General features: G+C 36.2%; 1 protein-coding gene across 2 annotated transcripts in view; it reads left to right on the plus strand.

Moving 5' to 3' along the window:
• Window positions 1-15,390, plus strand: part of GRB14 (growth factor receptor bound protein 14) — a 67,601-nt gene that overhangs the window by 46,886 nt on the left and 5,325 nt on the right. For both annotated transcript variants that reach the window (XM_075756807.1, XM_075756806.1), the window contains exons 5-12: window positions 812-886; window positions 7,420-7,557; window positions 8,621-8,731; window positions 8,922-9,017; window positions 9,607-9,687; window positions 11,693-11,809; window positions 11,905-11,962; window positions 12,049-12,136. In XM_075756807.1, the coding sequence (XP_075612922.1) occupies window positions 812-886; window positions 7,420-7,557; window positions 8,621-8,731; window positions 8,922-9,017; window positions 9,607-9,687; window positions 11,693-11,809; window positions 11,905-11,962; window positions 12,049-12,136 (764 nt within the window). The remainder of the gene's footprint in view (window positions 1-811; window positions 887-7,419; window positions 7,558-8,620; window positions 8,732-8,921; window positions 9,018-9,606; window positions 9,688-11,692; window positions 11,810-11,904; window positions 11,963-12,048; window positions 12,137-15,390) is intronic.

The raw sequence follows: 15,390 nt of genomic DNA on the forward strand, positions 1-15,390 counted from the left end.
CCCAGGTGTAGCAGGAATGCTTTATCAGAAATTAGTTGATATGAATTACCTCTACCAGTAGTTCAGGTTTATTATAATGAAAGTCAGTGGACATTGGATGATCAAGGGAATATTAGCGTCAAACTCATCCAAGCCTTGAGAAAACTTTATTAGTAATGGTCAAACTCTTGGCTGGTTCATATCTGCATGACTGTATTGAACTCCTCAGCTGCAGGTCTGTCCCATAAACAACACCTTGAGCTTTCCTTGATAATGAGATTGGCACTTTTAATGTGGATTGTTTAACCACACCGTATTGATCTAGTCAGATTTTGATGTTAATTCATATTCATATCATACAAAATGGACAATTAAAAAAAAAACACTGAGAGGACTTGTTCTCTATTAATGGATGTTATTCCAAAATACTTTACTGGGTTTCTAGTGTAATGAAAACAATAGAAAACAATATATTTTTCAGCATGTTGGTGTATATCATCCATACTTTGTAGCATACCGAAGCCCCAACAATAGGAACTACTACTAGAAAAACAGCACTAAGGGCCAGGTAGTACAATATGACTTGCAGTGGTATATGAAACCCTCTTGCTTCCAGAGATCATTGATATTTATTTCAAAATTCTCAGTTTTTCAGAAAATAATATATATAGGATGTCACAAATTTAGGAATGATACTAAGGTAAGCTTAAATTATTGGATCAGAGAATCTGCAGTATCTTACAGTGCATTGAGAACTTTACTTTTACATCCAAAAGAGATAGGAAGTTTTATATTTATTTTTATGGAACTTTGATACAAATTATTGTTACAGGGCTTTTTTCCAGATCATATGATATGTTTTCCAAGTGAGACCAATGCAGCTGTAAGCCACTCTGGGATATTACAGGTACGTAATCTTTGAATGAAGATGAGCCAGCATAGCTCAGAATTTCCCATTGTCTGTGTTGTGTGAGCATAGCTCTTCATCACTGTTGGATCTGTTGCTTGATTTTGAATAACTGAAAATGTGGTTAATAACTTTTTTTCCTTATGAGTTATGATGTGGCCCAGTCCAGACACTTGGAAACTTGCATATTTGTTCAGAATCAAGGAGTGCCAAAACAGGCAAAATGCAGTAAAAATGGTTAGTGCCTTTATTGGATATTTCAGGTGAAAGACCCTGTTTCTTTAAATGGTGGAGTGCTGCCATACTCAGCACATACTTAACAGAAGGCCTTGGTAGAATACTGAGGAACTGGTAATGTGATACAAATGGATATAAAAAAGAGTTAAAAGGTCAAATTTAATGAGTAGAAAATTTAGACTGACTAGTATGATTTGTTAGCTTGAAGGCTACTGTAGCCTTCAAAAAAAAATATGGTAGGTCACTCAGTGTTAGTCATCCTTTAAGCGGACACACGATTTTAATTTACAGCGGGAATAATTTCACAGAATGACCATATCAGGGATCATCGTCTTACGTCTCAAAGAGAGGAAAAATGAGTAATAAAGGTGGAAACATACACATCACTCTTGTTTGCTTGTCACTAGAAAAATTAATTAATAGAAGAACTTTCACTGGTTTTAAGACAACAACGCTATGTGTGAGTTTTGGGGATAAAGAATGACTGGAAAGGCAACATGATAACACAAGATATTTAAGGTAGAACTAAAAGAAATACAGAAATTACAATTTTTTTAATCTATATAATAAATTCTACCATAGCATCCACCAGTAAATGTAAAATATTAAAGAACTAATTCTCCAAGCATTCTTCTGCATTGAATAGCTATATCCTTATAGAATCAGGTGTTAGTCAGGAAGTTAAGATTATCCCAAATCTAGTAAAAAATGTTTCAAATTAAATTTAATTGACACACACTAGGTTCTGTAAATAATTTTTACAAACCTAAATAAAAAAAATGTACTTTCAAAAGATGCTGCATAGCTAATGAAAATTGGTTCACTTTTGCAACCTAAATAAGAAATAGATTTTGCAGTCGAACATTTAATTTAGAAAATCTTGTCCCCTGTGTTAATAGAACTTAATATTTTTTGCTTGCAAATGTAATTTGGTAGTTTGAAAAAAATAATAAAGACTTTTATAATGGAACTTCTTGCCATATATTCTTGCACAGAACTTCCTTAAGCCCTAGAAGTAGAACACATTGTGATATGTATAACGTGTGCAAAGCTTATGGGTAAGATCAAGAATCATTCTGAATACATATAGTTACATCCCATTTTGATAGCTTGAAAAATTACGAACTTTCCTCTGTTCCTATTTTATGTTGTATTCTCTGTTTAATTGGATTTCGTCAAATAAAACTTAGTAGGCACAAAGTAGAGAATACCTTTGTGGATTGTGCAGCCGTCATGCACGTTTCAGCAGAAACTGTCGGGTAAATTGTTTAGAGTGTATTGCTATTTCCTTGGAAACTTTCATTAAGACAAGTTAATGAGCTCGCATTATTATTTGTGATATGCTTGGTCAATTATCAAGAGAGGTATTAGTTTAAACAACTCAATGCTTACAAGTGATTAAAAAAACCCACTTCTGATACTTTTGTAGCTGTTGATTGAGCTGTAAGCAAGTAAAATGTATGTTGTTATTGACTTTCATTGAAAGAGTGAGTATTTTGACTGATGACTTCAAACCAGAGCATCTAAATAGCCTCAAAAACACAAATACAAAAAAAGTTTCCCTGTCTCCTATCCATTTAGCATGTGCTAATTAAAATTACTACGTCTGACATATACCGAATGTCTATGTGTACCGAAGAGAGAGGTTTAATCTCTGCCATGAAGATCTGTAGCCTAAAAAAAGAAAAGTAGTATGTCACTATATTGATTAGAGTGTGGCTGTTCTGAGACACAACACTGTATGCACGTGTCTTGTAGGCAGCATGGATCATTTGGAACTTGCTTTAGGTTATTTTTGCAGATTGCATGCTTTAAAACATGTCAAAAATGAATGTAGTACGAAGATTTTAATCTGAGGCCTCTCCTATAGTAATGAAATACTCTATTCAGATTTTGGGGTGGGTTATTTGTTTGTTTTTTGAGAATTAGCAACTTTCCTAGGTGGGCAAAAAATGACATCACTAATTAGATGTGAAATTCTTGTTGAATGTAATCTTAAATGGGGCTTGTGACTTGTTTAAAACATTGTCTGCTTATTGGAGCAACTCTTGTTTTAGATGAATTCATGTACCTACTAGATCCTTTTGTATTCTTATTCATGACAGTATTTCCAATGAATAGACTGCACAGCATAGATACTGTTGACAGAATTGAGTCCTTCTGAGATAGTAGGTGAAATCCTAGCCTCACTGAAGGCAATATTATTTTTTTTAAATTACTTTGAAGGGGCATAATTTTATCCTTTGTTTCTTTCATTTTCTTTTTGTCTGTGAATAACATTTCTCCAATTTTGTGATTGTTTTTTAATCTTTAATTGTATTTGGTTTTTTTCACTATTCAGAATTTTTTTCATTATGCAGTATGACAATCACTGTTTTAAATTTAACAGTGCCATCTTCAAAATAGATGGTTGAAATTACTTGGGTAATTATGCTTTTTTCTGGTTTTAAGAATAGACATATTCCCCCCTGCTTCCTCAGTGTTTAATAGATGCAATTGATATTCAGGTTCTGTAGGTAGACTTGCAGTTCAGAGTTCAAGTCTTGTATTGACCAATTTGGCTGCTTCTTTCTAATAGCTTTTTACATATAATATGAATACATTAAAAAAAGCTATTGTAGATAGCACGTGTCCAAGCTGTTTTCCAGAGCAATCAAAAAAACCTTTCACCTGGTATAGAACATATTAAAGAAGGGACCATATGTCTTTCCTAAACAAATATAGAAAATAAATGTTATATATGCAGAAATTAAGTTAAATACAGAACAGGATTGCCAAGACAAACACCCATAATTTTGTGAAAGGTAGAATTACTGATACAGTCCTTCCCTTTTCCCCTTTTCCCATTTTCCCATTGCCATCTGTTGCCCGATGTTCTTAGTTGTTCCCATTCTACCTTCACAGGTTTAAGATTCAAACTCTAATTTCTTGACTCTGTCTGCCACTGCAAGTCCCTCTTTGCCTGACCAGCTTCTCATCTGACTCTGTTCCAGTCTTCAGGCTGAAGTAGCCGTGCACTGAATTTCAGTCTCCTAGACATGTTCTAGTCTGCCTTTACCCACCTCCCACACTGGGTTTTGCTGGCCTTTCTCCTCAGATTGACTGAAGTCTATAGGAGACAATAGTGAGAATCAGTATCAGTTCCTTGCTAGTACTACTTGATGCCCCCAAAATTTATCAGCAGGTTCAGGGGAAAATCCTTCTCATTCCCAGTTGCTTTGGGCTGGATCATGGCTCTCTCTCTTCACATCTTTGAAGAAATCAGTCATCACATTCAAACTTTATTCACAGAGTCTTAGGAAAATAATGGCTTCTCTAATTTCACTCTCCAAAATTGTGTGTAGTGCTCAAGAAGCCTCCACCACAGCAAACGTTATCTCCACAACAGCAAACGTTATCTCCACAACTGCAGCCATTCTTTCATTGAAAGCGGTGAAGGTGCAGACAAGTAAGTTGTAGAGTTAGGAGTGCAGCTTTCAATCTTTATTGCATCCAGTGACATCTAGTATTTCTGGTGATTTTTTCCTATCATATTAATCCAAACCAGTGCAATATTTTTCCTGTTCTGTTATTTTTTCACTTGTTGATTGATTCCCCCCCCCCCCAACAAAAGACACTTATTTGCTTTTTTTCATTCAGGTTGGTTTTAAATTGGCTGGTTTTACATCTAATCAAATCATAATCGAGTCCTTGATGCTGTCATGTATTAGTATCTGAAAGACATGGTAACATTTGACACCACCTTATATACCATGTTATATAGATCACCGCATGGGGGAGAGGGTGCAAGCTTATTTCTGCATATTGTGTGACCAGTAATCCTTGTCTGCAGCATACCATCATTTATCTCTCCCCACTTATTCTTCCTATATTAAGGACTTATCTTCTTTTTCTTATTATTGTTTTATTTTGATTACCTCTGATCTGCATAAACAGAAATCCATTCCCCCCCTATAATAAACTTGTATGTACTTCCTTTAAAAAGAGAACCACAAAACAACAACAAAAAAACAACCAAAACCAACACACAACAAAAAGACCTGAAGAAATTATTTTTTCTGCTGTCTTTAGTTTTAGGTATTTATTACAGATGTTCAGTTCTCAATCTGAGATATTTTTACTGCTCATTCATTGTGACAGTTAATGGTTTTGACTACAGCTTGTTCATGCTATATTTTCTCACACAGTCCTCAGCTGTCTTAGAAAGAAAAAGATGGATCTAGGATTGCCTTTTTCCTAGCATTATTGCTACTTTATTTTAATTGATAGCATGGGTACGACAGGGACTGTCAAAGCTGAGCTTTGTATTGCTCACCCACTTTGGTCTTCTGAGTAAGAAAAGCATTTTTCATGACAGCACTCTGGTTTGAAGCTCTTACGGCAGAAATCCTGGGGAAGATACTTGTGCAGGCTGGGAGCCAGCCACTCCTTTCATCTTCAGCAAAGATACTAAAGCCTAAAAAGATGCTCTTTTGGCTTTACATACATTGACTTAGATTATCCTAAACCTTCCATTTTACTTGTTCATGGAGTTAAAATACTTTTTCAATGCAGCCTTTACATTCGCCATCAGTGAACCTGTTAATATGTGGCAAATGGGAAGATTAACAGGCTGGACCACCTACCAGGACCTACTTGTCCACATCATAGTGGCTGAAATAGCTTAAACTGCATTTGTACACAGCTGTGTGCCAGCAGCACATGTAGAAAGATGTAGTTTAACTCTTCCGGCGAATAGCGGTGAAGGTATTTGTAATGCATTCCTGGTTGTGGGCTGGGGCACTGCCCTGCCAAAGGAAGCCTGCCCATCTACTGCATTCACATCAGCTGGGGACAGTCTACAGGTGGTACAGTCATGCTTCTGACTGCAAGGTAGGAAAACAATACAAGTGAAAGAAACCTTGTGTGTCTTGGTTGGACTGCGTTATTTAGTGACCAAAGAACTTGGTATACTTCCAAAGTCCCGTTCACATCATCATGTTGCTGCAATCTGCTACTGGCCTGGTCTGTCTTGTGCCTGGTTATCTGTTGCTTCGTGTCCTCAGATCAGATTTTCTGGAAGTGGCAGTGGACAGGAGGGAAATGCAGCAATGAAAGCTGCAGATATCAGCCAGAACATCCCTTGTTCCCTATGTCTGTACAAGCCTAGATGGTATTTAGGATTCTGCAGGCCAGTCTGGGGCAAGGTTCCTTGAAGAGCTTAGTAACAGCACAGATTCCTTTGCATATATGGAAATGGAAGAATTCTAGGTTAGATGTGAGTCATAGTTCTGAGTAGTTTCATTGGAAGAGTTATAAAAATAAATGCATTACATGGAATTAGAATAAATTTAACACGGTTTCCAGCTTTTAGTGGTTACTTCTGCAGACTGAGTAAAACTGTGTACTTTGTCTTAGCAAGATGACAGCTGTGTTGCACTCTGACGATGTCTGGCTGAAACAGCTGAAGAGAAGCCATTGAATACCTTGAGTAGAGGCAGCGCATCAGTTAGCTTCTCTCAGTGCGTTAGTTAACTTCTCTGTCTATCCACATCTTTCTGCCTTTTCTGTGGTGTGTGAGGGCGGCCACCTTTCTCTTGCTGTTGTGGAGGCAAAATGGTTGATCTACCAGACTTTTAAGTCCTCTTTCCTTCCTCCTGATGCAGCTTTTTTCAGTATTCTCTGCCACATGACCTTGAGCACAGACAGGAGCTGCCTTGGTGACTGGCCCAGCCTCCCCTGGTTTTGATTCAGCTAAAGCTCCTACTTAAGCACCACTTCAGGTCCTGAGACCTTTGTTCCGTCCTTTTGAAAATGGTAATATCTGCCTGACCTGCATGGTTTTGGGATTCAGATTTTGTGATTTGTTTGCTGAATTAATTTTAACTCAGATCAGTTCCCTTATCTGGTTTGTAACACAGGAGACAGGGGGAATGTCTGTTTGTTTGTTGTTTTTTTTTTCTTTTTCTTCTTTTGGTAGCATTGATTTGCAGTTTTATATAAATAGGGTCTGAGGCATGGGATCAGAACTTCTTACACTGGTTTTGTTGCTGAAGTCAACATATTGCGTAACTAATGCTCTCATTTCAAACCGTATGTTCCATATAAATATGTAACTTGCTTAGCATACCTTGGAGTTGTGTAACATTCTATGCACTTTAAATCAGAGGTACTCTTAATGGGATTAGATGCAATCATAACTGAATTACTGTGGTGTGATAGTGGATTTAGGGGTTTATTCCCCTTAGTCCTGTCTGAGTATGTTAATGAATCAGAAAGCTGGTTTCAGATGAAAAGAAAAATGCATGTTCTTTCAGATGTTTCTAAGCTCCAGCACGTATCCTGAGATTCATGGTTATTTGCATGCAAAGGAGCCGGGGAAAAAATCATGGAAAAAATTGTACTTTCTTTTGAGAAGATCTGGCCTTTATTTTTCCACTAAAGGTACATCTAAGGTAAGAGGCAAAAAAAGGAGAGAACTATGAAGTTAGAGCAAATGTGTATGTATTTATCGTTTGTTGTAATAATAGCCAAAATTTGAATTTTGACTTATAAAAAGGAAAAAAAAAATCTATTTATTATAGATAAAATATAGAGAGATATTGCGATATAAAATTGGGAAGATACTGTCTTAGGAACAGTAATTTCTTTTTGCCTGGTAACTTTGCTTCATTCTGGTTAATACTTTTCCAATCAGTTAACAGAGTACCATTTTAAAATGAATTTTCAGATAGTAGTTAAAATTCTGAAGTAGAAGTAGATGCTCTGAAAAGTGGCCATAATACTTCATTATCTAAAATAAACAAAAACCTGTGTATAAAAGGATTTTACCAGAAGATTTTGAGAGTTCTCAAATTTTGTCACTGGGCAGGTTTTCATTTTACTAGTTCAACTTTTTGATGGCAGTACTTTAAGCCTGATTATGTTAAACAGGATGCATGGGACTTGACACCTTTTACATAAACTACTTTAAAACAATGCTTTTTCTTGTTCTGAATTTTCTGTGTTAACTGCCACGGTATTCACTGAGCTATTTTTGTATCCTTCAGCAAATTTCTTTCATTTGCTTCCTTGACTTAATTAACCTTAGAGGATGGAGTTAATGGTTAGAAATAGAAATTACTGGGCAGTAATTATTACAGTATGTTTTTCAGATTATGAAAGTGTATTTTATTTTGATGTTTGAAATGCATACTGCTCTCAAAACTTGACTCCTACTCTAATATTATTGTGGCTTGAATTTAGTGGATGTTTTCCCAGAAATGATATCATTTGTACTTTGTTTTTTCTCCCTCTTTGGAAGAATGAACTCTTTGACTAGTTTGAGGTGGTTTTTTTTCTCTGCATTATAAAATTGATGTGGAGTTGTCTCTTTCTAGATTTCATGATGTCACAGTTAAAACTGCAGTATGTAGGACTATTTTGGAACAGGATAGGACTACTATACTCTTCTGAGTTTCTTATCTGGAGATGCTGGCTAAAAATAGTCTAACTGTATTACATTGCTCTTCTTTTTAGGAGCCAAGGCATCTGCAGTTTTTCTGTGAATTCAGCAATAGTGATATGTACATGTCTTTGACAGGCAAAAAGATTTCTGGAGCACCAACAAACTATGGATTCTGCTTTAAGGTACAAGCTTATTATTCTGATACATATTAAAGCAAGCCACAGTTTTTAGGTAAGCCTAAGTTTCTTTAAGGTTTTTGAAAACAATATTCAGCTGTCTGTTATAAAATAGGAGAATTAGTGGCTTTTATTTCAACAGGTATTATCTTCAAGATATGCATTAATGCTAAAAAAATGTGCTGTGGCCTTCTAGCCTAACAAATCAGGAGGAACCAGAGACCTGAAACAGCTCTGTGCAGATGATGAACAAAGTAGGACCTGTTGGATGACAGCAATTAGGTTGCTTAAGGTAATTTTTCTGTGTGGCGCTAACTTCTTGCTTAACTTTACTATGTGAAATTTTGATACCATGCAGTAGAGAAGTAATGTAATTCTAGGTTCCCATGCAATAGCAATATCAATTTTGTACTCTGAAAGCTTATTTTTCTTCATCCCAACAGAGAGAGACCAAATTACTGGAATCATTGTAGGGGATGGGATTATGTCTTGAAACTTAAGTCCTGCAGATATACATAAACTTAAACATTAAGCATATGCTTATATGTAACCATGTTGAATTCAGTGAGATTATTGAGTAATGTTCAGCAAAGCTACAAGAAAACACAAGAAGGGAACTTTAATTTGTTTTTAAAATGTGTCTGTTTGTGACAAAATAGGAACAGGTCAGTTGATGCATTAAATGGGTAGTATTTAATGCAGTGCGTACATTTATAAAGGCAGCGGCAACAATGATGATGTGCATTTCTTTATCCTTACAGCATTTGTCCCTGTTTTTTAATGGTAAAGAAAAGCATGTGTTATCTTTTACATCTGGAAAAAAAATGACTTGGCTTAGGTTTATAATTTAAAATGCTAACCATGTTATTTTCTGGTTTTAGTATGGGATGCAGCTGTATCAGAATTACATGCAACCATATCAAGGTAGAAGTGGCTGCAGCCCTTTGAATGTAACACCTATGGTATGTCCCACAGTAGCTCCATGAATACATACGTTGTTTCTGCCATCATGCTATTTTTAGGTAGCAGTTATACTACTGACCTGATCCTGCAAATCTTTGCATATGTGAATGCTTGCCGAAATCTTTAGAGCTGTCAGGTTTGGGTAGAGAGCTAATTAATTTACTTACCCAATACAAATCTGATAGTTCAGGCCAGTTAACAGGCTTTTTCCCTTTGCAAATCTCCAGTATCTTGGGAGTTCATTGGCTTATTATCACCGTCAAAAGAATGGAAAGAGGATTTTGAAAACAGACCGGCAGAACTATAAATGCATTAAAAAAGAAGCAAAGTGTTTAAGGTTGCACATGCTGTAAATGATGAACAAGAAAGCTATAACAAATCCTTTTCAGTAATAATTCCATTTTATTATTTTTTTAATATAAAATATTAAGTATTTGAGATTAATTTCAACTGGTGTAATATTGACTGGACTTCAAAGGAACACCATAATTTGGTAGAACTGGGTTTTGGAGGAACAACAGCTTATACTAGATGCTGTGTCCATCTCCTCAGTCAGATAGTTGGGATTGGATCAGGTTGCCCTTATGTTACTCCAGTTGTTCATGAGTCATTTGATTTCAGACTTTTTCATGGGTGATTTATATCACTGTTGTGGTTTTTGTTGGCTAAATTAGGTAAAATTACTTGTTGCCAGGACTTGTGGCAGGGATTTTATGGTGGATTTTGTTAGCTTTTATTGTAGTTCTTGCTGTTAAAATGCCTAAAGTATGCATTTGCTATTATAGGTATTCACAAAAATAGTTTTTAGTGATATTGCTAATAAGCATGGCTTCAGAATTGTGCTTAATACACTGACCGTGTCTTTACTTTCTGTTATGTGAAGCTGTTACAATATCCAGCTGCTGCTTTTATAATGGATCTGGGAGCCATTACTGATTCTCTCACTGCCGTGTGCATTTTAGCTCATGTAGCTTCTAACACAGGCAGAATCTATAACCAATATTAAGCGTGGCACTGTTTTTCTCTTTGTGTATAATTCATGAATGAAACTGCACATTAGATAGACTTGGGAATTAAGTGCACAAGCTAATGACCGTACTTCATAGGGGAACCACTTCCATGTTTCACGTTCACTCAAAAACTCACAACCATGTCAGCTACACAGAGTTCCCTCCACTGTCCTGGAGGCAAACATTTTCTCTTATTTTGCCCTTGTTTTTTTACTTTTGCTAAGTTCTTTACAGCTTACAGTTACTCAGCCCTTAGATTACACTCTCAAGAATTACAGTGAACTACAGAATTGCTGCATTAAAAATTTCTAGTTATATTCATGCTTGTAACCAAACAGGAACAAAACAGAGCTGCTTTGGTTTTGGACTGGGAAGCTTTGTTAACCCTACAGAAATCTGTGCCTTTGTGTTCCAGATGTTACTTTAACTTCTAGAATGCTAGAATGCTCTTTTAATTGTTTGATATTCCAGTGCCTGCCAACATTTGAGCCATTACAATCCATATTAAACTTGATTTTGCAAGCCTTGGTTTCTGAGAAGTAATTTGGTGAGTTTTAAGACTGTTTTGTCAAAATTCAGTGCTTTTTATTCTACTGTTACAAACTTGATCTTCACTGGGAGAAAAAAAATTTTGTATTTTATCTGTTTTTTTGGGGTTTTTTACTTGGACAACTTAACAGTTTCATGGCTTGCTTTGGCATGCAAAGGGCTAGTTATAGTTAAAAATATAAGTAGAGATTATGGTAAATGTATTTATCATCCACTGCAGTAATGCAAAAAGATGATCTATCCTGCTAGACTGTAAAATTGAGCTTTGCAGCAGCATACTGGAATTACAAATGCTCCCTAGGGTAAAATGAGTTTGGCTCTGATGGGAAACACTGCAGACACCTCAAACACCACTTACAAAACATACTGTTTTCTCAGAAGCTCACTTTTAAATGATGAATCTTTTAAAAAATGAATAAACTAAATTTATTTTTCTTTGTTGCAGAGAAGCATTTCAGAAAATTCTTTAGTAGCAATGGATTTCTCAGGACACAGAAGCAGAATTATAGAAAATCCAACAGAAGCCCTTTCAGTTGCAGTTGAAGAAGGATTAGCATGGCGGGTATAAACACCTTTGCTTTATCAGAATAGTATTTTCTGATTTTTTTTTTTTTTTAAAAGCAGCTTTGAAATCATGTTTTTACTTCTGTCATACAGAGAAGAGGGTGTCTACGACTCAACTCACATGGTAGTCCTATTGCTATGTCTAACATGGGTATGTGTGAGTTAATTCATTGCCAGAGAAATAGCTGGTTCTTTTGATAAAGGCAAAATGTATTTTAAAGATCTTTATTTCTACAGCTATACACAGATCTCAGTCATGGTTTCATCATAAAATCTCTAGAGAAGAGGCTCAGAGACTTATTTTGCAGCATGGACTTGTAGATGGGTAAGTTAATTCTTTACATAACTCTTCCGAGACATACATGTCTAGTCAACAACTGCTATTTTCATCTATTTCTTATTGGAGGGGAGATGGAGGAGGGAAGATTTTGCACTTACCTAATAGAAATAAAAATTCTTTTATATAGGGCTATCTGGGGATCAGTTGGTTTCTATTTTATATCTTTTGGAAGCAATAAAGCAGTGATCTAACACTTCGATTCTGTCACTGACAGATTACTTATGTCCGCTCAGAGCCGGGCACTTGAGCTCTGTATTTGCACAATATTCTCTGGGAACTGTCAACTTTGGCACCAGTGTCTTTTGTATCTATTAGTGATGAAAGAATAAAAGAAAGCCTGAAAACATTGACTAACCTTATTCTAAGATGAACTGTGCAGGGACAGCCATTGAAAATATATGCTTTTCATCATGAAATGACTAAAAATCTTATTATCCCTTAATGGTAAACTATAAACATTAGGATAAGAGTTTTATTTTTCTCTCATTTAAGTATTAATTTTTTAAAAAATGCAAAGCAGGTAGGTATTTTATGTTCAAATCCTCCTGTTTTTCATTTCCATATTTTTATCCTTACTCCTGTATTAAATGTGAACTTGGGCCTCCTTCATTCAACAAGTAATTCCATGAAACTCTAAGTTTCTCTAAGTCTGTTTTCATTTAGATACCTGTAACATCAGATTACTGGTTAAATTCCTTCAGGTTTAGGTTAAGTATGTCATAATACTGTTTTCTACATCTGCAGAAAAGGCTCTAGGGGAGAAAAAAAGCGATGGAAAGTAAAGGGAGACAAAAATAGTAATCGTCAGCAAGGATGGCTAATTGGACTTCCCCTTTTGTATTTTTTCTTCTTTTTTCATTTCAGGGATCCTGTTTTTAAGCCTGGCTAATCATCCCAAAACTGATTCTGTACTCTGTGTTCATTTTTACACTTGTTACATGAGAAGGATGGGACATGGGGATGAATCCAACCTGTATTTCTGAGCAGTATGTCAGTCTAGGGCTGATAATTTTCCAGCGTATTTCAGTGGGTACACACACATATGGTTAAATGAAACCCAGTAGATTTAGCAAGCAAAGAACAATAGTGTTTGAGATGAGAAGGTGAATACCTTGCTAAGATTAGTTTAGTACAGTGTTGTTTATATTATATTCTTGGATCTATTCGTAGATATGCATTGTGGTTTTGGTGAGGATGATACTCTTACATGGACTGTCTAGAATTGATTAGAACTTGGTAACATGAGCGCTCATACACTGTCAGATACATAGAATCATAGAGTGGTTTGGGTTGGAAGGGACCTTAAAGATCATCTAGTTCCAACTCACCTGCCATGGTCAAGGACACCCTCCACTAGACCAGGTTGCCCATATTCAGGAGTTACAATGAAGTCGTGACTACATTACAGCATGTGACAAATGCTGTGCTTTTTGACAGGCTAAAAGAATGTATATACCAACAAATAGGCTATTCATGATGGCTTATAGAAGATGAAGAAACTGTTATATAAAGGATCTATAGTAATCTCAGTATTTGAATAACCCAGTAACAGAATTGGGGACAGCAACAATCTTAAGGTGTGCTATGAAGGAATAAGGTTTTTGGATTTACTGTTCTGATGTAAAAGCAACTTTCTTAACGAAGTTTATGTAGCAATATTGTAGATTTCATATGTTACCCCCTAAAGGAAATTTGAAGATTTTTCAGTGCTAAGTAGTTGACAGGATTGCAAACTGATTGGCATCGGATTGATGAACGGCATAATAGCATTACCAAAAGGCTCATGACAAAATGCAACTGGTCATTCAGAAAATTCCTTGTAAGTGTATGAAGGAGCAGTTGTTTGGAGTCATCCAGCATGTCTAAAAAGCTCCCTTCCAACCAACATTTCTAAGATTCTATGAACTACAACCCTTTCTTCATAATAAAGTGATCTTTTTAAAGGTTCTTTGACAACTAAAGTAGGTCTATTGTGATAAGGTTAGAAAAGAGTAAAGATCTTTTTATGCAAAGGAGAACAAATGTTACTTATCTTTGCTGTTAAAACAAGGAAAAAAGTAAGAAAATGGACTTTAAAGAACTGATGAATGGAAACATAAATCCTAATCAACCTGCATTTTCTTTCCTGCCCAATGTGATTACTTTGTGTATTGTTTAATTTGAATCCCAGTATTTGGGTGTAGAGACCTCATTTTGTGTATCTGCAAAGTGGCAGATTCTTGTAGCGTCATTTTTCTATATAAAACAAAATGCCAAGTCCTTAATGACAAACACATAAAAGATTTGAGTTTATGCAAAGGGTCTATCTAACTGTGCTCTGGAAAATTTTGTTCACCCTGGAGAGGGTGAAGGGCCACTAGGTGGTGAGAGAGAGCTTGTTAGGAGAGCCTGAGTCTTCTATTGAGAAGTCTGATTTGTCCGTATACTTGCATGTGCTCTGGCAATCCGTATACTGAGGTGGCAATTATCCCTCTTTAATAATTGAATTAGTATCAGACCTCTGAATTAGACTGTATGGGGATTTTGATAGAGATGTTAATGATCATGCACTCCAAATTTCTTAATTCCAGGTATTTTCTTACTTTGTAAAAATAGAACTCTTAAAAACTTTGAGAATGAAACTAATAGCTTGTATCCATGCGGTTAGTGAAAATCCACTGTAAGCCTGTCTGCTTTCTTCTCCTGAAATTCTTTCTTTTCATATATAGTTGTGCTCTCATTCCTGGTATGTGGTTGGGCAAAAGTAGGTGGCCATTAGTGCTCACTTGGTTGATACCTGCAAGTCCATTTTGCCTGTTTCTTTTGCGCCCTGAAAGAGGAGCACGCTTGCCAATGGCTGTCTCTCCATTTCCCTTCTTTGGTACCTGGGTTAGCTATATCTGTGCCAGACCTGCACAGTACAAACGGTTCAGACTCTCTCCCCTACAAAGAATACCTGTGAATCGGGTACTTCCCTCTGTCCTCCAAGAGGTTCTTCTCTGCCGATATTCCAAACCCAGTGATTCAGTGAAAGTTGTCTCGTATTGATAATCATCTTTTGCCTGTACCAGATTAACCTACCAGGATTATGGCAAAATGACGTCGGTCCATAACCTGACTGGGATAAGTTATCCGTGAACTAGCTGCAATGCCACTGTTGGCCACTCAGAGTGTTGTGATTTGAATAATGATGCCATAAAGTGAGCAGAGTGTTCATCTGTCTCAGTGGGAATTTTGTCAATGTGCAGAACTGAGTTTGC

This window comes from Balearica regulorum, chromosome 6 (assembly GCF_011004875.1).
Source record: "Balearica regulorum gibbericeps isolate bBalReg1 chromosome 6, bBalReg1.pri, whole genome shotgun sequence".
NCBI lineage: Eukaryota > Metazoa > Chordata > Aves > Gruiformes > Gruidae > Balearica > Balearica regulorum.